The 23,794-nt window shown below is 38.1% G+C and overlaps 2 protein-coding genes across 2 annotated transcripts in view; one reads left to right on the forward strand and one right to left on the reverse strand.

The window, feature by feature from the left end:
- rab3ab (RAB3A, member RAS oncogene family, b) overlaps positions 1-12,142 on the reverse strand; it is a 29,699-nt gene extending 17,557 nt beyond the window's left edge. The window contains exon 1 of the mRNA XM_044362039.1: positions 12,058-12,142. The gene's annotated coding sequence lies outside the window, so the exon portion shown is untranslated. The remainder of the gene's footprint in view (positions 1-12,057) is intronic.
- A 3,808-nt stretch (positions 12,143-15,950) lies between these two features.
- Positions 15,951-21,746, forward strand: mpv17l2 (MPV17 mitochondrial inner membrane protein like 2). The gene is made up of 5 exons (XM_044360652.1): positions 15,951-16,551; positions 18,833-18,994; positions 19,387-19,463; positions 21,051-21,179; positions 21,417-21,746. Exons 1-5 carry the CDS (start codon positions 16,362-16,364, stop codon positions 21,513-21,515), a joined length of 657 nt encoding a protein of 218 aa, XP_044216587.1. The 5' UTR covers positions 15,951-16,361; the 3' UTR covers positions 21,516-21,746.
- Positions 21,747-23,794: the final 2,048 nt, after the last annotated feature.

Here is a 23,794-nt window from a genome sequence, read left to right on the forward strand (position 1 = left end):
TAGCTCTGTGTCGATACCATAAATTACTCTAAAATGTTTTTTTTTTACCTACCATGTTCCAGTCTCGAGAACTTTTCCCAAACAAAAGTTCTGGACTGTTTCTTTGGCAATGGTTAGTTTGGGTAAATGACCACAGTCATAATGGTGGTGCTACAATCTGATGGGTGCAGACTACTCTTGAAGTGATGAAAAGTGCATGACAAGTGTCTCATGCTAACATCTAAAGTTACAGTCTACCACATCTGACTAAAATAACTGTCAGCGAATGGGTCTCACAGTAAGTGGGAAAACAAATCCTGACATCTACACCAACAATGACACCACTAAGAAGTAAGTATGACCATGGTAACTTTAGATTTGTAGCCTCTGCTCACAAACAACTGTAGGTAGGTAGCAGGTAGTTAGATAAGCTGGAAGTAGACTTGCTGTGCTGTGTAGTTCGTTACTTTCTGTATTTACTTTGGGTTGGACTCAAAGACAACTATTGGAGATTTTGTGTCACACTAAGCTTTTTGGAAAGCTGTTTTCCAAATCTCTTCAGCAGTGGTGGAGAGTAAAATGTTAGCATGATTGCTAGACACACAGCGAGGTGCAGAACGGTGTGAGTTCCAGTACAAGTCCATCAAAAATTAACAAACACTTAGCACTCTTGGCACGACACTTCTCCGATACTATCCTGCCTTCATCAGGGGCTGAACATCATGAAGGCGAGAATAGCCTAAAACATTTGCAGAAATAACAAGCAGTTAGCTCCAGGTCTGAAAAGCGAAGCCAAGTCTGATTGTATAGAAGTCTATGAGAATATCATCCTACTTCTCACTTGATTTATTACGTCAGTAAACAGTTTCATAATGAGTTTATGGTCTCAATCACTAGTTTCAAGTCTTCTTCAATACAGCATGATGTTCATTTTGTAAATTATGTGACAACAAAGCAGGGTATGCTTCAGGGCGTGGCTACGTTGTGATTGACAAGTCACTGCTACAGCTACAACATTGGTTAGGTAACATAACCATGGCATAACCCCAGATTCACAGACTATAGATGTAGCCATATAGCTGTCGCTATTTCAGTGTGTTTTCAGTTCATGAAAGCTAACTGTAACATTTTGGTCGCCTAAAATAGTCTTGTTCAGTGTCTGGTTGTACTAAAAGACCCTCTAAATTGTCAGATGTTCAGTTTTTCCGGTGGGATTAAGCCTAACTAGCGAAAATTAGCATTAGCATTATCACAGTTAACCATAGACTGTAAATGCACCGTGCTAAACAAGCTAGCAGCTGGCGTTAGGCTTAGCTCCACCCTCTCGTTCAAATATGGTCCCTTCTGGCTCCAAAAATCCAAGATGGTAATGGTCAGAATGGCAAACTCAAGTCTTCAAAATGGGAGTCCACAAACCAATAGGTGATGTCATGGTGGGTATGTCCTTTTTTTTTTTTTTTACAGTCGATGGGAAATACGTGGAAGATCGGAAAAGACTCAGGCATCATGACCATTTGTCATAATTGACAAAAATATGAGAATAAGACAAATCATCATACCGAAATTACATTTCCTTGAACAGATAAATAGCTTTCCAAACCCTGCAGTGCCTCAGCTGACAACTAATCAGTTTCATAACTATAAAACACATAACAGTAGCCAGTACTGGGCTACAAGGATTCAAGCATTCAAGGACTAAAAGGATTCAGCAAACCTTGTCGAATCTTGAGAGCACAATGACTTCAGCCCACAGGACTCAGTCCCTGCACTCAGCTCTATTTAGACTGTTATCTTAACTCGGCTGCAGTGGAACACTAGAACTCTCAGGGAAAAAAGCACAAACAAAACAACTGCACCCTCCTCAGAGCTCCGGCCTATCGGTTTACACAAAGGAACAGAGAGATGCTTGCTAAATAATGGAGAAGCACCGACCCTTCCTCAACACACTGATGGTTTGTTATGCAAGGAGGCTGAGCAGGCGGTAAGAGATGTGAGCTAAGGATAATGCAAACCTGCTGACTGCAAATATGTTTCAAACAAGAGGCTGGAGTTTTTGTGAGGAAGATTTTTTCTAATTTGAGAACATTTGAAAAAGCAGCAGCAGCAGCAGCAGCAGCAGCATGGATGTCGATTTCTGTTTGGTTGATGAAAACTTCAGCTCTGCCTGTGACGCAAATACTTCCTGTCAAATCTGCAGCCTGCAGCTCCTGTGTTTACTTCAGAGGAATACGTGATTTACATTAAATATTTCACAATATTAGACAGTTTTATCCAAAATAAGAATGAATCTAAAAACCTAACATAACAAAATGATCAGGGGAATAAAATTAACTAATTTTTGAATGTTATATTAGGTGTATTGACCATTTTACTCCAATAAAAGTAAGTCAAAATTTTATCTTTATATAATGCACATTTTCTCATTACAACGTTAATTTCCTCTCAGTCTTGGGTGCGTCTAAACTAAAGGGATGTTGCCAGCAGTGCTGTTTGTGCTTGAATTTAATCAATCACTTTACTGATGAAAATACACAAAGCACACAGAGCCTTCAGATCTGATGTCTGAACACAAATCAATAGACGCTGACTTTGGCAGGGCTTGATCTTTTTAACAACACATCGATTGCCAAGTTACCTAGAGGAGTGTGACTGTAGATAGAGTTTTATCCTGACATCAGACTCATGTCTTTGTACCTCAGTTTAATTTTTTTTAAAAAGCCTAACCCTCCTGCTGTGATGTATAACTGTATGAAATTATGTCCAAAGTAAATAAAAACCTGTGATTAATTTCAACAATGCTTGAAATGGCTGCCAGGGTGGCTTTGCATAACATACAGTGATATGTTTTTCATTGCTTTGGCTTCAGCTTGGCACATAAGATATTGAGGTGCTGACTCCCAGCTTTATGGGTGTTTTAGGGTGTTCAACCCCTTTTATGCATAGCAGCCCAGTTTTAGGATAATTCTGCAGAACAATGATCCTAAACATACAGACAAGGAAAACAAGGAGTTCAGTCATTTGACTACAATCAGCTGAAGACCAGACTAATAGCAAAAAGCAGTAACACTTTAAGTCCCCATATTTAGCATAAGCAGTGTATAAACATTAAATAAATGGTTTATAACATATTATAGAGTAGTTATAAGAAGATATAGATATTTTTATTTGTCAGCAATTATAACTTCTCCTATGAAGACATACTTTACATTATTACAACTGTCTTACTATATTGTCATTCATTATCTGTTTATACACCAGCCTCCACTTATGAGACAACTACATTAATAAATGCTTATATTTGATTACAACTACATCATAGTGTGTTATAAACCATTCATTAACTGTTTATATACTGCTTATAAACGCTATGTAGGGGGACTTAGCTGAGTGTTACCTAAAAATCTCCAAAAACAAGCACAAAAATGGCTGCAGCTGAGGCCTGGTAGAGCATCTGCTGATGTTTAATGCAAAGGATTTGGAATCATAAATTTAATATGATGACTCTAAGTTTACTGTTTTTTAACTTGTCCAACTACTGTCTGTCTCCTAAAACTGGGGGACTATGTTTAAAAAGTGTCTGTATTACTTGTTTTATGTTGTTTGTCTGAGACTTTATGTTGCTGCTTGTCATGACCAGGATACTCCAGTGAAAGAGGTTTTTTTTAATCTCAGTGAGGTTTTCCTGGTAAAATAAATGCTCAAATGCACTAAATAAATGAATAAGCCAAGATTTTAATCTAATAAGGGTGTAAAAAACTAATATTCTTAGTTTTTACATCAGCAGTTTAACCTTTCAGTCATTTTTTTCATTTCAATTTAAACGTACTGGATAACAGAACCAACACACCAAAAAATATCTTACTACTTTCTGACTGCACTGTAGTAGTAAAGGTTTTATTAACACTGAGAGCTTTTTATTTGAACTCTGCATCGTTCTCCTCAGTTAAATTATGGCTGAAAATGTGAGTGCCAATCCTCTAACAAGAGAGCTGCAGTGTGACTCACTGAGGGCGAGAGTGTAATCCACACCAGCTAACGCAGGGGCTGAGGAAGATATTCAGGGTGTTAAAAACTGCTGTGTGGCTGAAAATGAAAGTTCTAACTGAATTAACTGCAAAATAATTATCAAACAACATGAAAAGTGCTTGTGTGCCACCTTTTCTGGCACCTTTAGAAGACATATCACTTCATTTACAAGAATTTCTGTCTCCAGTCTCACACACCCACCAACTGATGTCACATGATTACACAGTTTAATCTCAGTTCAGTTCTTTTTGATTTATTAGTCATGTGATCTAATGCTTATATTAAACTATTTATTCATGTATGTCTAACTGGTCTGAACACCAGTTTACATGCCTTCTTGTCTTTGGTGCAAAGTATTTGAGCCAAAATGTGTGAAAATCACAAACCTTTGTTCACTACAAAGCTTATTTTCTTAAAATTTTTGTAATTTTACTATCAAATTATCTCATTTATTTCATATTTTAAGAGCTTTAATCTTGGTGTCTGACTGCTGTTTCATCAATTTTACATTATCCTTCTGATCATCAGTTATCATAAGTTTCACACTTGATTATTCTCTTCATGTTTTATCTATTTTAGTATTAGTTTGTGGTCTATGTTTTTTGATTTTTTTGTAACCTCTATGTTTTATGTGCTATAAGAGAGATTCAATAAGGCACTTCTTTAAGTGATGGTTAAATAAAGTTATGTAACAATCGTTTATTTTCAAAAGACAATGCAAAAGTTCCATTAAACATCTGCTGTGGGAACTTTGAGCAGGATTTACCTTCAGTTTGGTCAACAGAAATATATATATATGGGTGACAAATGAAAGGAAAAACTAGCATTAAGTGTCTTCAGTGCTCCTTGGTATTTAATCACCAAGACTCTTGAACTATACTGAGGCGCCATTCTTTCAAAAGTGGTGAAGCCGAACAGGTGTTCAGCTGAGTTGAAATCTGATGACTGTGAAAGTCATCATTTCCATACTGATAAAACATTAAACATCTGCATTCGTTATGTTTCCTTACTTTCATGCTCAGGTTTTTCTTTTTCTTTGTCATGCGTCTGTATGTAAATACTGGACTTGTTTTTTTGTCACTGTGAACCTAAAAAGTCTAAAAATGTCTCTGACTGACGCAGACTTTCATTGAAGTGAGATCGCACTTGATCACAGCTAGGGTTCGGTGTTCGATTCCCTGTAAAGGCCAGCCTTATTAAAAATGTATCTACTCATGTTACTGTTTCACCAAAGTGTCTATTCAGCTCAGCGGATATTTCAGCCCACGTGCTTTTTTATCGACAAGTTTCTTTGAGCCGAGTCAGCGATGTTACAGTGATAGCACATCAGGCTAAAGACCAAGAAACAGACATTCAAGGCTCTTAAGGTTCTCTTCCACTAAACCTTTCCATTATATTTGCCTCTAATCTAAATACTTCACCTCTTTCTCTGCATTCCCGTGTTCTCCTCTTCTACTTCCTGTGTCCCCCAAACTTTACACTTATGCCCTTTTAAGTATTATTTCTATTTTCTTTACTCACATTTCTTTCTACAACACATTTATCTCTAAAACTTATTCACCTCTGACCTCTTTCCCAGTGTTTTCGTAAATTGATGGGTATGATTATTGAGCTTGTTGTAAGTTGCTCTGGACCAAAGTGTTGGTTTAATACCTAAAAAAAGAAGTGTAAGAATGCAACAGTTATTAATAGCGGCGATTAGAGGAGGTTAAAAACAAACAGCGTCTGTTTAAGGTCTGGCTCTCGTCAAACACTATCACAGGCTTTTGTTGGCTTTCAGAAGGGGCTGTTCAGTGTCTGCTGTATGTGACGGCGAGGTGAGATTACTGCAGCCTTTCCTCTGCGTCTCAGAGATTAGCTGAGGAGAAGAGAGTTGGTTTAACCTTCACTAAACACTAATTTGATACAGGAGCTTACAGACGGAGGCCTCTGTGCTTAATCTCAAAGTAATTAACAAATTCTCATTATGCAAATGTCTTTCAGCCCACAGGATGCTGCGGCTGCTGCTGCTGCTGCTGCTGCTGCTTTCATTTGGCCCGCTGGATGGTAAACTGCCTTTTAACAAAGCCACAAGTCAGGTGTGCCGAACTGGGACAGCTACCATAACACGTGGGTTTGTTATAATTTATGATCTGAGAGAAATCATTAAGAGTATAAAAGACTACATTTTATTCAAAGCAACTTACATTTTTCCATATTTCGTGTGTTTTTCATGATGTACACAAACACTAAGAGAAATGTTGGCTAGTTGCTCAAGAATACAACATCATTAAGCCCCAGTGAGATCTGAACACACTTATTATAAATCTGTATTCATTTACTTAAAATGCATCAGTCTTTTCATACTCTAAAGTTTCATTATCTTCCTTGTTTTGTTTGTTATTTCACGTTGAATTGAGTTTGAATTGTCTGTTTGACCTTTCTGTTGCTGAATCTGCTGAGTCACGACTCAACCTTCCCACAGGGATCAATAAAGTCTCATCATCATTGTTACCGTCATCACCATCATCTAATTTTAACTCAGTGATTCTAAATACAACGCAATTTGCCTCAAGTGTGACATCACGTGTAAGTTCAAATAAATGGACAAAAATAGTGACAGTAGTGCAGAAATATTGACTAATAATGGCTATTTTTAAGGGCCGCAATGAACAATTATTTTCATTATTGATTAATCTGCTGATTACTTTTTTTGATATAGAGCGATTAATCACTTAGTCTATGAATTGCAAGAAAATTATGAAAGTATACGTATTAAAATGTCTTTTGTCTGTCCAACAGTCCAAAACCCAAATATATTCAGTCATATATGACAAAGAAAAGCAACAAATCTTATTTAAGATGCTGGAACCAGAAATTTAATAAAATAGTTTCCAATTAATTTTCTGTCAATTGACTAATTGATTAATCAACTGATCAATGCAGCTCTACTTCTGTTCTTTGTCATATGTATTTCCTCTGAGTCGAAGTGATTCTGATATATTCTGAATATTTACACATTTCACTGACTACAGTATGTCAGATCACTGTAATATATAACTATGTAATTATAGCTTTGACGTTAAAATTTTCTCCCATTGTTTGACAAAAAGAGGACGCTGAGATGAGACTGAATGTCGGGAGGGACGTCGTTTTAGAGGTTTAATTAGGAGGGACAAAGACTGTAAAATGGACACTCAGCTCCTCCATCATAGAGGAGGTTTGACAGATGGAAGAGGAGGGACATGTTTTTATAAGGGCATAAATATTTAAAGGGGGAGACCTCATATTATGATGAATAACAATGCCTGAATGACACTGCAATCCACATCTCTGATCTATGTATTTCTAGATTTATACGATGGGATGTTTTGGCTTTTTTCCCCTGTGCTCAGGCTGCATCATTAGGTTGGGTTTTTACAGTATTTAACACATGCAAAAATGCATTTTTAAAAAAGTTTTGACATATGATGATGAAAAGCCCTGATGTCATAAAAACACTACGGAGAGAAAACAAAGGGAGTTCTGCTAATTAACAATGCACTTTATCAGCAGCTGCAGCTACACATCCATCATTTTCTGCTTTGCTGACGAGCACAATGACAATAGTCACACCTTCATTTTTCTGCCTGGATTTTCAAACCAACCTCTCTAACCAGAGGAGGCGGGATTTCTTTTCATCCCAATTCAATTATGACTAAGAGTTGAAAGTTTCTACACTGGACAATGACATCATCAAGCTCTCCTCTAAACCTGTCACCTAAAGAAGATTGACGTCCGACAGGAGCAGGATTGATCCAGAGCTAAGTGCTGCTGCGGCCAGCTACTCAGGCTCATTTAATCAGTATTGGCTGGCTTCCTGCAGACTGACAGCTAATCCTCAGCTGATCCCAGATCACCCAAACACCTTCCAGCTTAAAGACAGTAACTGAGAAACCTGCTGAGATGACTGACAGCGACGTCTTCAGCTCTACCTGACCACAGAGGCATCAAGCTCATATAATCTGACATCACAAAGTAGCTGATATTAGCATTTAACAAAAAAATTATAAATCTCCTTTTCAAACACTTCACCCTCCGTCTAAAGCCACGTTGCATATCTCTTACAATTTGTATTATTTCAGCACAAACAGGTACTATAAAAGTTTAACATCACTACTTCCTTAACGATGGGTCAATGCCACCCTCTGTCTCAGATTGGATGGACATTAGTGAGTCTTGCTATTTCACAGGTCAAAGGTCAGCCAGACTGAACTCTGTACAAGACAAATGGGGCTTTATTTGCAGCAGTAAGCATACGCACCTCGCTCTTAAAGGCTCCATGAAACATAAGTTAGAGCGTCTTTAGCTTCTGTACTGTGACGTATTTCCCAGTGAAACAGAATATTTGAGCGGTGTACAGTTGCAAGAGGGATTTAATTCTGATCCTCCGCATTTGATTGGACGATTTAAAAGTGGGCGGGGTTAGAGTTTAGGCTGATGTGGAGCTGCAGAGAGAAACGGAGCTACAGAGGAGACACCTCCCTCCCCTGATCAGCTAGATCACCTGGAGGAGGACAAGGGAGAGATGAACGAATTAGACCTCAGCCACATTGTTTTTGCCCACTGAAATCCAAACATACATCTCTTCCTATCTCTCTCCATATTGCTCTGAGTTACTACGACCCAAAAACGGTGAAGAATGTTTGATTGGATGAACTTTTGTAAACGCCCCTGAGTGCAGGAAGAGTCATCAAACATTTGAAATTGTTTTACAGGAAGAGAAAAGACAGAGATTTTGATGTAAAAATACTGATTCTTTTTACATATATTTGGCATATAACAAGAGATAAACGAACAATTAACACAGGAACATGCATGACACAGGATTAAAGTGGGAAAATGTATTTTGGGCAGCAAAATTCTGCTGTGAATTCACTGTTAAGAAGAAAAACTTATTTTCATATTCTGCCAACTATTCGGATTATTTCTGCCTCCAACAAATGTTTGTTAATGTAAAACTCAAATCTGTGAATGGACTGTGAATCTTAATTATTTTCACACCCAGAACCACAGTCATGGCCTGAACTAGAATGCTAAATGTAAACTATATTAAAGAAACCAGCAGGACACCGAGGAATAAAATATTTATCTACAAGCCGACTAACTCAAGAATAATTCAGACTCTGACTTCATCTGAGAGGATGTTGTTTTAAAGCTCTGTCCATCCATCTTCATCTTGCACCTGCAGGATGATTCAAATCAATTTAGTTTGGGGGGTTATTGCTGTTGTTCTTCTTCTTGTGAGGTCAGCAGTCATTTGACCTCTGACCCTTCTGGCAAAATGCTTGTGCTGGCATTTTTTCTCATTGTCTGCTGTTTCTCCACCAAATAAAATGGCTCAATATTAAGTGTTACAGACTTTTCTTCTCACCAGGGTGGAAAAACGAGACACTTAAGCAGCTCCTCACGTAGAAATGATGAATTCCTTTTCAAAAAATCATTAAACTAAAAATAAATGTCCTGTTTAATACCTCCATCATATCACAGATGAGCAATATTTAATAAAATCCAGCATCGCACACATAAAATCAAACCTAACATATTATTTACTGTGTGTGAAACCGAACAGAGAACATGTCTCCTCACTAACGCAGCAGTGGTGCTCTGCAGCTGCTGTCCTGCGCCCAGGTTGCCTGAGATGGCATTTTTCCCCTTTTCCTCCAATCACGTGCCTCCTTTTCTAGGAAGCGGGGGGATGCAGATGAGAGGAGGGGAAGCTAAAAATAGCACCTCTTCATCTTTTTTTATTTTTTTTTCTCCACAGCAAACAGAAAAGCAGAGAGAGGGGAGCAGCCAGGATGTAGGAGTTGGGTTTTTTGGTTGCTTGAGTCTGCAAGTGAATTCAGGACGTTTTGGATTAAAAGTCTCAATATAAACCTGACGTTACTACTCTTCAATATCTGCCTTTAATTCTGACTGTTTTTTCACCGTTTTTACATGCATATGAGTCTATTATTCAAAAAATGTTTAGAAACTTTTCTCTCTACAGTTCCCCTATGCAGTTAAGCTGTGTTTTGTTATTATGCAACAGTATTTAAACTCATTCACACTTTATGTCCTGCTAGGATTCGATATGGCTTTTTAAATTATTCATATTTTTCCTTGAAACCACTGAGAGCTAATATGTTGTACTGATACTCATATACTGACTTTTAACATTGATATTTGAACATTTCTGTGCCTCAAAATGTACAAGGACCATCCTTGAAGCAGCTTTAAACTATCATGGGATGATAAAAGTCTCCAGTGAATCCAGACTGATTAAAATATTTTAGTGAGAGCAGGTCTTTAAGGTTTGACATGTCCTAATTTAGAAAAAGAAATCTGTTGCAGATGAGATGACTAATATCTGAAACATAATAAAAGATCGTCTGAAGAGTTTCAGTCTGATCCTGGTTGATAGTGGTGTTTGTCACAGCAACATGGACGAGAAGCAGCAGATGCGTCACTCGTGCCTGCGGGTCTGACTGCCAGTAACTTTACCGTCAGCAGAGGAAGTGCAGATGCGGCCTGCAGACTGCCGGCTCATTTTCAGACTTTTTTAAAAATGCAATGAAGCATATTAACAGGTGAAAAGAAAAACTGAGTCTCCAGAATCATTACTGGAACAGGTAAAATGTTACAGTTTACGTTAATCTTTGGCCAAATCGTTTATTAACCAAACTGCTGACTGGCTCAGCTGAATCAACAATTTCATTACCATTACACACACACACACACACACACTAGTACATAGTAGAACTGCAACGATTAGTCAACTAAACGATTAGTTGCCAACTATTTAATCAATCAAACCAACTTTTTTGGTAATCAATTCATCGTTTTAAGAAAAGAGTCTCCAAATTCACTGATTCCAGTTTCTCCAATGTGAATATTTTCTGGTTTCTTCAGTCGTTTTTTCACCATTTTCTGACATTTTATAGACCAAACAACTAATTGATTACGGTAATCGAGAAAATAATAGACAGATTAATCAATAATGAAAATAATTGTTAGTTGCAGCCCTAATACATAGGAAGTGCTTTCACCTATAGGCTGAATTGTTTTTCAAAAACCACAAACATTTTTTCTCTAAATTCAGCCAGAATCCATTCATATATCCTAAATTTATGAAACTGCAGCATTTCTATGTTGCTTCTTCTCCTCTTATGTTCTCTTAACAACATTCACTATATATGCAGCATGAGGGACACTCCCATATACATATATATATTTTTTAATTAGGGTACATTTATAGCCTAATTCTTTGTTTTTTTCTTACATATTTCCAAAGATTTCTTTCCTGATGTGCTATTGCAGTGTAGGAAGCACACACATAGACACACTAATACATATGAAGGCACTATCCGCGATTTGATTGGTTTAGGGCCAAATGTTTCAGCCTACCACAGGAAAACAATAGTGCTCCATATGGTTTCTGCCCAAACCGCATTTAATGTATTCAATTCCCATAATATTACAATAATCATCCCAAGACTCTGATTTACAGTGTGTATCTGTGGGATTCAGCAGTGACCTTATCTTATTTTACCATAATAATCATTAAAATATCCTGATAATTACTATATATATTATATATAATACGCTTGTAAAGATATATATATGTATAATATGGTTTCACTCGTCCAGTTTGCTCTATGAAGGGAATTCAGATGTTGTATTTTACTCTATTGTTCGTGCCTCAGATCCATTTGGACCCATTTTCTCGTTTTAAACCATCGGACGGTGTGAAACGCCTTTTCCTGCAGGACGGGCCCTCAGTCAGTCACAGCAGAGATCCTCTAAACCAGCAGCATCCATCCAAAGCTCAACCGAATAAATACACAATTCATAGCTTACAGTAATGACGGTTTTGTGGTTTTCACAATGAACAGCTGCTCTAAAGCAAGCATCTTTTTAAATCCGAAATCCTTTACTGGACATTTTAAATAAAAGCGTCATTAAACCATAAATACAATCTACAGCACATTTAGATAAAGGAAAGGGGATTTTTAAGGCAAAGCAATAGATTAATAAAGACTGAAATCTCACCTTTATAGATATCTATCCACCGCGTCCAGCACCGCAGAAACACACCACTGTCAAGTCACAGAGATTGTACCATACAACATCCGGCCAGGAATTACAAAACACAAATAAATAAAAAATAAATGTGACGTCACGTTTATAATGAAAATTTTGGTAAAACTCTTTTTTAAAGGAGAAAATCACACTGCATCTTTTAAATGCGTATTTTTATTGGGTTTGTTGCTTGTTTTTAAAGTTACTTTCTGTACATTATGTGTTTTAAATGTTGTGATTGTTTTGAATAAAACATTCACAAAACTTTGTGTAAATTTAACCATAATCCTACCAGCTGAGGTACCTGCAGACCTCAGCGGGTTTTCATGACTCAAAATCAATTTGTTTTTAATGTTGTTTCTTTGTTTTAATTAGTGCTTTTTCAAAAAATACCAATGTATTGGGGTCCTAGGGCCCCCAGTCCAGTGGTTGAAAGAAACTAAGTACATTTACTCAAGTACTGTACTTAAGTACAATTTTAAGGTACTTGTACTTTACTTGAGTATTTCCATTTGATGCTACTTTATACTTCCACTCCACAACATTTACTTGACAGCTTTAGTGACTTTTCAGATGAAGATTTGACACAATGAATAATATAACAAGCTTTTAAAATACAACACATTGTTAAAGATGAAGCAAGTGGTCCAACCTTTTTGGCTTTAGGTTGGGAACCATTGAACTAAACTAGCTCCACCTCCAGCAGCTACAACAGTAACATGCTGCTTACACACTGATGCTTCAGTATTAATAATCTAATGATGTCATATATAATAATATATCAGTCAGAGGGATTAAACAAGTACTTTTACTTTAATATTTAAGTACACTTTGCTGCTAATACCTGTACTTTTACTTGAGTAGGATTTTTCATGCAGGACTTTTACTTGTAATGGAGTATTTTTACATTGCTGTATTAGTAAAGTATCTGTGTACTACTTCCACCACTGCCACAGTCAAAAAGGAGGATGTAGGCAGTCGGTAGTCCTTATATGTTAAATATGTTGGCAGGATGGATGAGGGATAAACAAATCTGTTTTTAGTATCGATCTTATGTTCACTACCAGACCTGAACCCGAGCGCTAAATGATTGTATTATGAAGGAAAGACTCAGTTCCGGTCTACCTTAAACTCCGCCATCTTTACGCAGCCAGCAGGTGGGCGGGGTCTCAACGACCGTGTGGAAGATTGACAGCCCGTCTGACCAATCAGAAGACGTGCTGCAAACTGTCCTGAAATATTCCTCCTCAAATACTCAACCTGTCATTTATTATTGATGAGCGCTGCCGGGGAGACTGAATAATTGATTAGGAGGTCAGCAGTAACCACTGCTGCCATTTCCACCCAATAACAGACGCTGGTCTTATGATGGTTATTGTAAAATATCACCACAAAAGAATGTGTGTGTAATTTAGTAGAAAACAAAGGAAATCACAAAGTCACTACATACTTCATGTTGAGTAACACATGTTGAAGTGAGCTCAGAAATATTGTGGTGATATATCAGATAATATTGTTAACTACTTTGAGTTATAATCTGTGAAGCAACATTATAAGAATATGCACAGTTTCTATCTGTTAATGGTTCACTGAGAATAAGTTAGCAACCATTTATTTGCAATGCAAGATCATTAATTACAGTAAGTAAGTACAAAAACAAAGATCTGGAAATTAAATGCAATTAATTAAGCATTAAAAGACCTACAGTATAAAGGCTATTATAGTATTATTAGCAGTGGTGGAAGAAGTATTCAGATACTTTACTTAAGTAAAAGTACCAATACAGCAATGTAAAAAATACTCCATTACAAGTACAAGTCCTGCATCACAAATCCTACTTAATAAAAAGAAAATAAGTATTAGCAGCAAATTGCACTTAAAGTATTGTAGTAAAAGTAGTGGTTTGGTCCCTCTGACTGATATATTATTACATATGACATAAATAGATTATTAATACTGAAGCATCAGTGTGTAAGCAGCATGTTACTGTTGTAGCTGCTGGAGGTGGAGCTAGTTTGAACTACTTAATACATCTAGTTAGTTTAGTCCAGTGGTTCCCAACCTAGGGGTTGGGCCCCTCCAAAGGGTCACCAGATAAATCTGCAGGGTCGTGAGATGATTAATGGGAGAGGAAAGAAGAAAAAACAAAGTTCTGATTAACAAATCTGTTTTCAGCTTTTGGACTTTTTCTCTAATCTTTGATTTTTGGTGAAATATTGGATCATTTGAACATTTATTGAAATGAAACCATGTAGGAAGCTTAGAGGGAAAAATCACTATTTGGTGGAGCTGTTAACAACTCATAGACATCTGAAATGTGATCCCGACTACACACTGCTTTTTGTAAGACGTTAAAAGCCAACAAGGTTGGAAACCACTTGTTTAATCTTTAACAATGTGTTGTATTTTAAAAGCTTGTTATATTATCCATTGTGTCAAATCTTCAAATCTTCATCTGAAAAGTAACTAAAGCTGTCAAATAAATGTAGTGGAATAGGAAGTAATATCTTTCCCTCTGAAATGTATTGGAGTGGACGTATAAAGTAGCATAAAACGGAAATACTCAAGTTCAGTACAAATACCACAAAACTGTACTTAAGTACAGTACTTGATAAATGTACTTAGTTTCTTTCAACCACTGGACTATGGGAAATAGGATGGTTAAAGGTTTTATTCATTAATAATTTGCAGCAATAACTGAGAATAAACATAAAGAGGAGCCCCACCTAGACAAACACACACTGGTGGACAGGAAACAGCTACATGCAGTAAAATATCATCAATCAGCAGAAACAAGTGAAAAAACAAGTTTTTTATATTGTTCTGAAGAGGTTTTCTATAAAATTCTGTTGAAAAATAAAAAATGTTTTTGGATTAATTGTTGGTCATCCCTAGAAAAAAAGAGAAGAAAAACATTAAGTGGGGAAAAGAAGTGCATATTGTCAGAAGCTGTTGGTAAAATGAAGAAAAAAGTAGACGTCCCACTCATTTGGCGCCCTAAGCTTCTGTTTTCTTATTTACACAGTTGCTTATTTACACATCCTACTGTGCAGTTACAGAGCAACATTATCATTCATTGAGAGATGTGTTTCTGGCCAGCTGGTGGATAAGTCCAATATCCACTCTCTTTTTGCTGTTTTTGGCCTCTATCTACCAACTCCTGAGGGAAATACCGGGCTCTTTAGCTGCTAAAACGCTCCACTGTGTTCACTAGCGAGTTGCTACCTGTGTCTGTCTGCTGTTTGCTGCTGAGCAGGTAGTGTACAATGGGTTTTACATTACATATTGTCATTTTATACATTGTGATAAAAAATACAATTTACAGCCGCTTTAAAGCTGGAGTGCAGGACTTTTGTTTCCCCCCTCTGGCAGTGAGAGTAAAGGGGGGCGCTGGGCTGGGCTATTAACACAGGTATGCAGCACGCTCTCATGCTCACACCGAGAGAGAGGTTCGGTCCACGTATTTTTTTTCGCAGTCCACCGCCCACCGAGATTCGTCCCTGTATTCCCGATGACCAGTACACCACTGGTCGTACTGCGGCTGTAAAAAGCTGGATACATTGTTTTGAGCGTCACACAACCCCCACGGAATGATAACATTTGGAAAGTCTAGAAGAGCCGCACGATTAACGGCCAGCGCGGGAATGTCGCACCTGACATAAGATTTAAAAACTCTGTATACTGTGAAATACAGAGAGATTTATCTGGCGGTGATAAGCTTAATTTGTGTGAACTCGTTTGGCAAGGGCTTGAATGTAACGGGCATTCATTTATATGGAAAAGTTCCGCACTGCAGGTTTCAGTAAACCATAAGTACTTCTGTGTAGATTGTATGGAAACTGTCTTTCAAGCGCTTGTTCCTCCAGACCAGCAGGCAGCGCTCAAGCATTTGTTTCCTCCTTAAATCCGCCTCAGATTGTCCTTCCTGTTATCATTGGTTTGTTGCATGTGTTGTCTGACAGAAAGAAAGGAGATCATTGTGAAATTTAATGTTTTTTTATGAATCGATACCTATCCCAGCACCTGTGTTGTGTCACAGAGAAAACGGCACTTTAGGCTGTTGTTACCGGCTACAAAGTCGGTGCAGCTGGCGGCTATTTCTGGTTTAATTTAGCTCCGGTGACACTTATGTGACACCAGGTCAAGCAGTTGCTGAATGAATCGAAACTTTGAACCTTAAAACACTTTTTTGTCTGTTAAATACCCCCTCCAGAGAGAGCCCTAGAGGTTGTGTCTCCCGCAGATGACAGCGCTCTCTCCACGGTCCAAACATCATGTTTCACCGGGCGGGCAAAGAGTTTCTGGTCCGCATACGGTTCTGCTGGCGGCCGTTGTTCCAGGGCCGATACCTGCTGCTCACCAACACTCTGAGCGGCGGAGGTATGTTGGCGTTGGGAGACATCCTGCAGCAGACCCGAGAGACTTATAAGGACCCGGTCCGAGTCCGGGACTGGAGCAGAACAGGTGAGCCAGAGACACAGCTACTGTACGTGGAGACGGGGTGACGTCTTTATCACAGTGTGGGAATGGTACCTGCAACCCTGGAGGTGTTGGTACCTTGTCCCACTCATGACCGGAGAGGAATCAGTATCTGATGCTGTTATAGTTTATTTTTTTATTTCTGTCATGCCAAACCCACATGAGATTACAAGACACCACTTATCAATTAATTTCATGCAAAGTTCAGTAAACAGACAAACGCTTAGCCTTTAAAACAGCAGCAGTTATCCTCAGTACACCTGCATACAGTTTTTCAGGTACTTGGCAGGCCGGTTGTTCCTGCATCTTGGAGACTTTCCACAGTTCTTCTATGTATTTAGGTGTCTCAGATGCTTCTGTCTCTTCATGTAATCCCAGACTGACCTGATAATGCCGAGATCAGGGCTCTGTGGGGGCCAAACCATTTGATGCAGGACTCCTTGTTCTTCTTTTAGGTGGAGATAGTTCTTTATGACTCTGGCTGCATGTTTGGGGTTGTTGTCATGCTGCAGAATAAATTTAGGACCGATCAGATGCCTCGCTAATGGTATTGCATGATGGATAAGAATCTAAACATCTAAAGTGCCTAAAACTTACAGTAGTATGTGCCTCTCTCATGCAACCATTGCTTTTCCTTTTAAGATTTTTCATTGATAACATTCAAGTCACATGAATAATTGATTGCGTCTGTTAAAAAATAAAAATAAGTAAAAGTTCATTTTAATTATTCAATTTTTATTTCAAACATGTTAAAAGAAAAAGAAATATATAGGCAAGAAAAAAAGACAAACAAAATCATCAGAAAACATATATCAAAATCCGTGTTAACAATTCAAATAAGGCATTCCAAAAGTTTATAAATAAAATTACCAGTATGAGCATTTACTACACTTAGCCCATGTTTGTGATTCACAAAGACTGTTTTGTGTAAAACAAGATATTTCCTCTTCATCTTCATCCCCTTCAAAAGATGGCTTGTGTAGTTCCTTCCTATTTAGTAGCAGTGATGCATATTTTGTCCTACTTTTAGCACTAAAAGTAAACGCATTTGATCAACTGTCATAGCTCAGAAAATATCTCACATAATGTTTAGGAGAGCTCCTCAGGTGTCCCCAACCTGTGAGGAGTTGTCAGGAGATGGCGTCCAGGCAGAGACAGTCTATGGGAGGAGAGACATTTTGGGAACACTTGATGACATTAAGTTAAAAGATAATTTGGACAAAAGCTGAACAATTTTTGCAATTTTGCTTTTTTTTAGTAACACAACCTTAAACTTTTTTTCTGTTCTGTCAAAACCAACAATTTCTGCAGCAACTTTGATAACTCTTCAGATCATTTGCACAACTTGAAGGTCGTCAGTGAGAGTGGACTTAAACTTTCATATGAACGATATCAGATTCCTAATAGTGAAGAAGAATATAATATATATAATAGCTGCATCAGGATTTGGGTGTTTTACCACCTCTGTAAAACAATTTCCTCTGGGAAATTTCCTGGATTCATGTTCAGCAGAATTTGAACAAATGGTGCAAATAGATTTAGTCAAGAATTCAAATTTTTAGTGAACAATACTTCACAGTATCATCTAGTGTTTTGTCAAACCCTTATATTTAGGGAAGGAGCTGTGCAGTAAACAGGATCTGCTTTGTGTCAGTGTCCTGATTCATCCTGTCACCGTTTGTTCTGTGACCAACTCCCTTTCTAACTTAGTCGACTCACACAGTGAGGAGCAGAACGGTGTGAGTTTTCAGTAGTACTTTAAAATAAACACATTGCGCTGCTCCTCTCCAAAATACAATGCTTTATTTCCCAAATCTTTTCAGCCATCTTCTCCTCTTCAGGTTGATGTTTCAGGTTTCTTTCAGTTTCTTTATATGTATATATGCAGTCCATCAAGTGACCTTATAAGTCAAAGTATCCAAAAAAACACCACAATAAGATCTTCAGAATAGTTTTATGAAGTACAGTATCTCCTCTTAAATGATTAAGAAGGTTCACAAAAATATAAATGTCCATAAATTCAACATGGGCTGCAGCGATGAATCGACCAATCGTCATCAGTGAGTAAACAGGCTGAATCTCCATTTCTCAAAATTAAATAGTTTTATACTGCATACTATACTGCATCGCATACTAAAATCTCCTCTACATCTCTTAAGAAAGAATAATGGCATATTGAAGATGAATCGTTTAAAGCGTTTAATTGTCTATGACCAACTCACAAACAAGAAAACGTAATTTTTCTCATTTTCATTTCCTCCTGAAGGCCACATGTTTGTGGTGGGCTGCTCTCTGGGTCCATTGATGCACGTCTGGTACAAGTGGCTGGACAAAGCATTCGTGGGAAAATCGATGAGCACTGTGATCAAGAAGGTTCTGACGGACCAGGCGATCGCCTCGCCGGCACTGGGGCTGTGGTATTTTTTAGGTAAGAAGGATTTCACAGTTATTGGCGCTAAGCAGCCAATCCGCTTCCTCCCTGAGTGCACACAAACACACCTCAACATTTGTCAGGGTGTAAGCACATAAGCAGTGTCTCTATGACACACTCACACATAAGTCAGAGTGTACAGAGTCAAAGGTTGGACTTAAGGACGTGGGTGAGGTAAAACAAAAGACGGTCTATGTCAATATAAGAGGTGGATACTGTTCAAAGGTCAACTGTGATAAACAGTTTGGATTTGACTGTCGTTTTGTTTGTGACCGTCATTCGTGTTTTATAAGAGTTGGACACTTGTCCAGCCTCTGACCTTATCTGAGGTTGGTTTAGATGAAGCGTGGCGCTGACGCACAACTGACTGTCATCTCTGTTTATTGCAGGTATGAGTGTCATGGAGGGAAACACTTTATACGATGGATGGTTGGACTTAAAAAGCAAGTTCTGGGAATTTCTGGTGGTAAGTGCACATGTCAGAGTCTGACCTGCACATCTGGAGCAGCAGATAAATGCACATGTGATAAAATGATCACATCACAAGTTCTTCCAGGGCGTTTTTACATTTGTTACTGTAAACCAAACCTGACTATCTTGTCTGTGCTCGGGTCCTGAAAAAAAGAAAAAGCTGAATGTCCAGACTTTATTCAGTTTTGCTCAGCTTTCCAAATGTGATGAACTACATTCCCCTCTCACCCATTATCTTTTGTATTTTAGGGTCACATCAGTGCAGTTATTCTGTGCCCTGAGAGTCCAAACGGCAGGGACAACACATAACACATACACGCACTCTCTTACTGCACTCTTTTTGGTGCAGTAATCATCACCCCCTCCTCTCCTGCAACTGTAAAATGCCCAAATAATGATCTACTAACTGTCTCCCTGTCAGTAGGTTTCACTGCTTATTTGTCTTGGTAACATGAATTAACTCAGATTTTGCCCATGCAATTTTAATGTGTCCTCTAAGGAATTAAACTAAATAAAATACATTAATGCAAAGTCAGAAATCAGCAGGTTATAGTAACAGCTATCTAAAAAATAATCCAGGACAGCTCAACCGCAGTTATAACACTTATTATCTTTGCTGTGACGCGCTGTCAACAAATTTTCCCTTTGAAACATAAATCAACAAAGCTGTCAATATAAAACATTTGACGCCTTTGGTATGATGTAATCATTATGTCCACTCCTCCTTGTTCCTTCTTTCTAGAGACACATCAGCATAAGACTGTTGATGCTGTCTGTGGAAGAGCACCAAGCTTGAAACACTTTGCAGTCCAGAGTAGCTACTACTTCCAGCCTTTATAGCCACACTAGCAATGTGGCTGTAGGGACGACAGTGTCAGTCAGTCGATCCACCACTTTAGTCCAGACTGAACTATCTCAACTATTATCTCATGGATTGCTATGAACTTTTGTACAGACATCCATGGTCCCCAGAGGATGAATTGTAATGGCTTCCCCTGACTTTTTCTGTAGCGCCACCATGAGGCTTGTGGTCAGCCTCATGAAATGAGTGAAATGTCTCAACAGCTATTTGGTGAATTGCCATGAAATGTAGTACAGATATTCATGTCCCCCTCAGTTAATGCTTAATGCTTCTTCTAGCACCATCATCAGGTCGAAATTTTGTTTTGTTCAGTTGGTTTGTGACCAAATACCTGCAAAATTCCTTTTTCATTAATTAATGCTAACTGTATTTATTAATGACCTTGGAGACTGTGTCCTTTTACTGTGTCTTTTTTTATGTTAAGGAAAATAGTTTCTTCGAAGTGGTGGTTTCCTCTGAATCAGCTGTTTCTTCTGTCAGTCAGATTTAGAAAAACAGAAAGCTCGGGTGCTGGCCAGTTGAAAGTGAGTGTTAGAGCAAATACAAGCTCTCAGTTACAGCCAGTGTTGACCAGTGTTTGGCTTGTGGCCTGTGTTGATTTCCCAGCCTGCTCTGCAGACACAGCAGACTTCTCTCCTCTTGCCACAGTTTCAACAATATTTGCACTGGGTAATCTCTCCTAGTTTGTTTATGCTAATCTGTGTTGTTTCTTGCTGGCAGGCGGACTGGTGCGTTTGGCCTGCAGCTCAGATGATCAACTTCTACTTTCTCGCACCCCAATACCGCGTTGTGTACGTCAACACTATCACCTTAGGGTGGGACACCTACCTCTCCTACCTCAAACACAGAGTAAGTTGGCTACACAGGAGATTATGGGGACATTCTGCTCAATGTTTCTCAGATAATTTTTCAACATCCTGTAAGCTTTACATGCTGAAAAATACATACATACGTACATATAATTTTTTAAACCATTCTCTGCTCATGTTGTTCATCGTGTCAAAGTTGTCTGCTTATTCTGTAGTACAGAAAGTGAAGTGATATTGATCGTATTGATGTGTGTATTGGTGTCTGTTGTGTTGACAGGATGACAGCCAGCCCTCTGAGCTGGTATCAGACAGCAGTACTGTGGATGTACAGCAGGAAACGCTGCCACAGTCCAAACCTCTGGAGGAGAAAGCTTAGAAACAGAGTATCGACAGACTGCTCCTCGCTCAAGTTTAAAACTGCTGCATGTTTCTGTTCAAACTCAGAGGAGTTGTGGATGTTTAAGTTGAAGTGCTGGAACACTTTTCCCTTCATGTTTGTAAAGTTTTAACGTGTCCCTGTCCAGTTTGTCTGTTTATTTATGCCTGAAGGATGTCCATTCCTGTAGGAGACGCATTCAGGGATTAAAAGCTGTTTCACTGCCTGTCATGCTGATAACTGTGAACGTTGTTTGAATCCCAACCTAGTTATGAGTGTAACTCTCTCTGCAACCAGACATTCAGCAAGGCAAATCCAAATTCTAGTAGTTGACAGTGGTTGTAAAGGGATGCTCATAATGCCATCCATCCATCCATCCATCCATCCATCCATCCATCCATCCATTTTCCACTGCTTATCCAGGACCAGGTCACAGTGGCATTAGACTGAGTAAGAAACCCAGACATCTTTCTCCCCGCAACGCCTTCACGCTCTTCCAGGCGGATCCCAAGGCGTACCCAGGCCAGGAGAGATATGTAGTCCCTCCAGCGAGTTCTGGGTCTGCTCCGGGGTCTCCTACGCCTCCAGAGGGAGGCGTCCAGGAGGCATCCTGACCAGATGCCCAAACCACCTCAGCTGGCCTCTTTCGATGAGGAGCAGCAGCTCCACTCCGAGCTCCATCCCATAACGGACAATTTATAATCCAAAACTCTGACAAAAGTTTCCTTAAATTTCATTATTGTGGGATTTCTCATTCAGTTTATCTCTGCTGAAAACAGCTTCACTAATCAGCTGATGTGTTTTATGTGTTAACCTGTGAAAACTTTGCCTTAACATGGAGCCCAGTGCTGCGCTCTCTTTTCATGCCAAATAACTTCTGTTGTTTAGCTTCTTATCCCTTTTAAGATACCTATAAAAATTATCGCATGATTGTGATTATCTGCTCAATGAAAATCTGCTACGTGATTGTTGTAAAATATAAGATTTTTTATATTTTTATCATATCCCAGAGCGCAGTAGTTTTACACTAGTGACTGTAAATGTAACCTAATGTATATTTCCAGCAGATTATTTATAAATGTGAAAGTATATTTAGTTATGACAGGTTTGAGGATCAATTAGTTTATGTGATGATTGGAAAAAATAACTGCACTAAACGGTGTCAACCTGAAAGTAGAAATCAGTTACACACTAGATATATTTGTTATTTTATTGACATCTGTGGCGCTGCTACTGTGTTCATATCATAATAGATTTACAATAAATATGATCTGCCAGTTGTCTCCAACATAAAATATATCATCAGCATTGCAATGTGTGTAAAGTATTGAAAAATAAGCATACATCTAGAGATCTTCAAATAATTCTGAATGCTGTATTTGTTTTATTGTTTTGTCAACTTGGAAATGAGAAAATTAAATGACTTGAAAATTGTCAAATAATATAATCAAATTTAACAGAAATTCTGTTTTCAAAGTATGTGATGACGTTCTTTCAGTACCTTGTATCCTAATTACACATTTTACACAAGTGGAGAATAAATACATATTTATGACTCTTCATCTTTATGAAAATCACATTTGTTATGCACATTGTAGAATCTTTAAATACAGATGTTACAAACTGCGAAACACTTCATGTCTGCGATAAAGATTGCATCAGGAAAGTGAGAAACCATCCAGGAAGTCTTTTTTTCTTCTACTCTAAAATCATTTTCTGATATGCTTATTTGTACAAGCTTGATTCTCTTTACACAGGGAGGACGTTCAGTTCTTTGCACTTAATGGCTCACAGTGTGACACGGAAATAACAGGAAAGTTTGAGACCCAAGAAACTCATCTTAGCTTAGAATTTGTGTTATCATTGCAAGTATTTCTGCCAGTCCAATGTTGCAAGAGAAACGTTATAGTTTGAGATAATTACTCCGTATGATTATACAAATTATAATGATACATATATAATAATAATCTTAACTTTTAAAGGCAAGTTTATTTGTGCAACATCTTTCAACAACAAGGCAGTTCAAAGTGGTTTTACAGAAGACATAAAAAAGGCATTAAGATGAGACAAACACAAGGTGATAAAAGAAGACAAATAGTATTACAAATGTAAAAATAGGAGATAAAAATACAGATTGAACAAGAGGATAAAAATGACTGCAAATAAATAAGATATTAAAGCAATGCACAGTTTGGGATTCGTACAGTTTAGAGCAGAACATTAATATCACTTTAATTTATTGTAGTCGGTTTAGAAATAAAACCATTTCTGCCTGAAGC

The sequence above is a fragment of the Thunnus albacares genome, chromosome 9 (genome assembly GCF_914725855.1).
Source record: "Thunnus albacares chromosome 9, fThuAlb1.1, whole genome shotgun sequence".
Lineage (NCBI taxonomy): Eukaryota > Metazoa > Chordata > Actinopteri > Scombriformes > Scombridae > Thunnus > Thunnus albacares.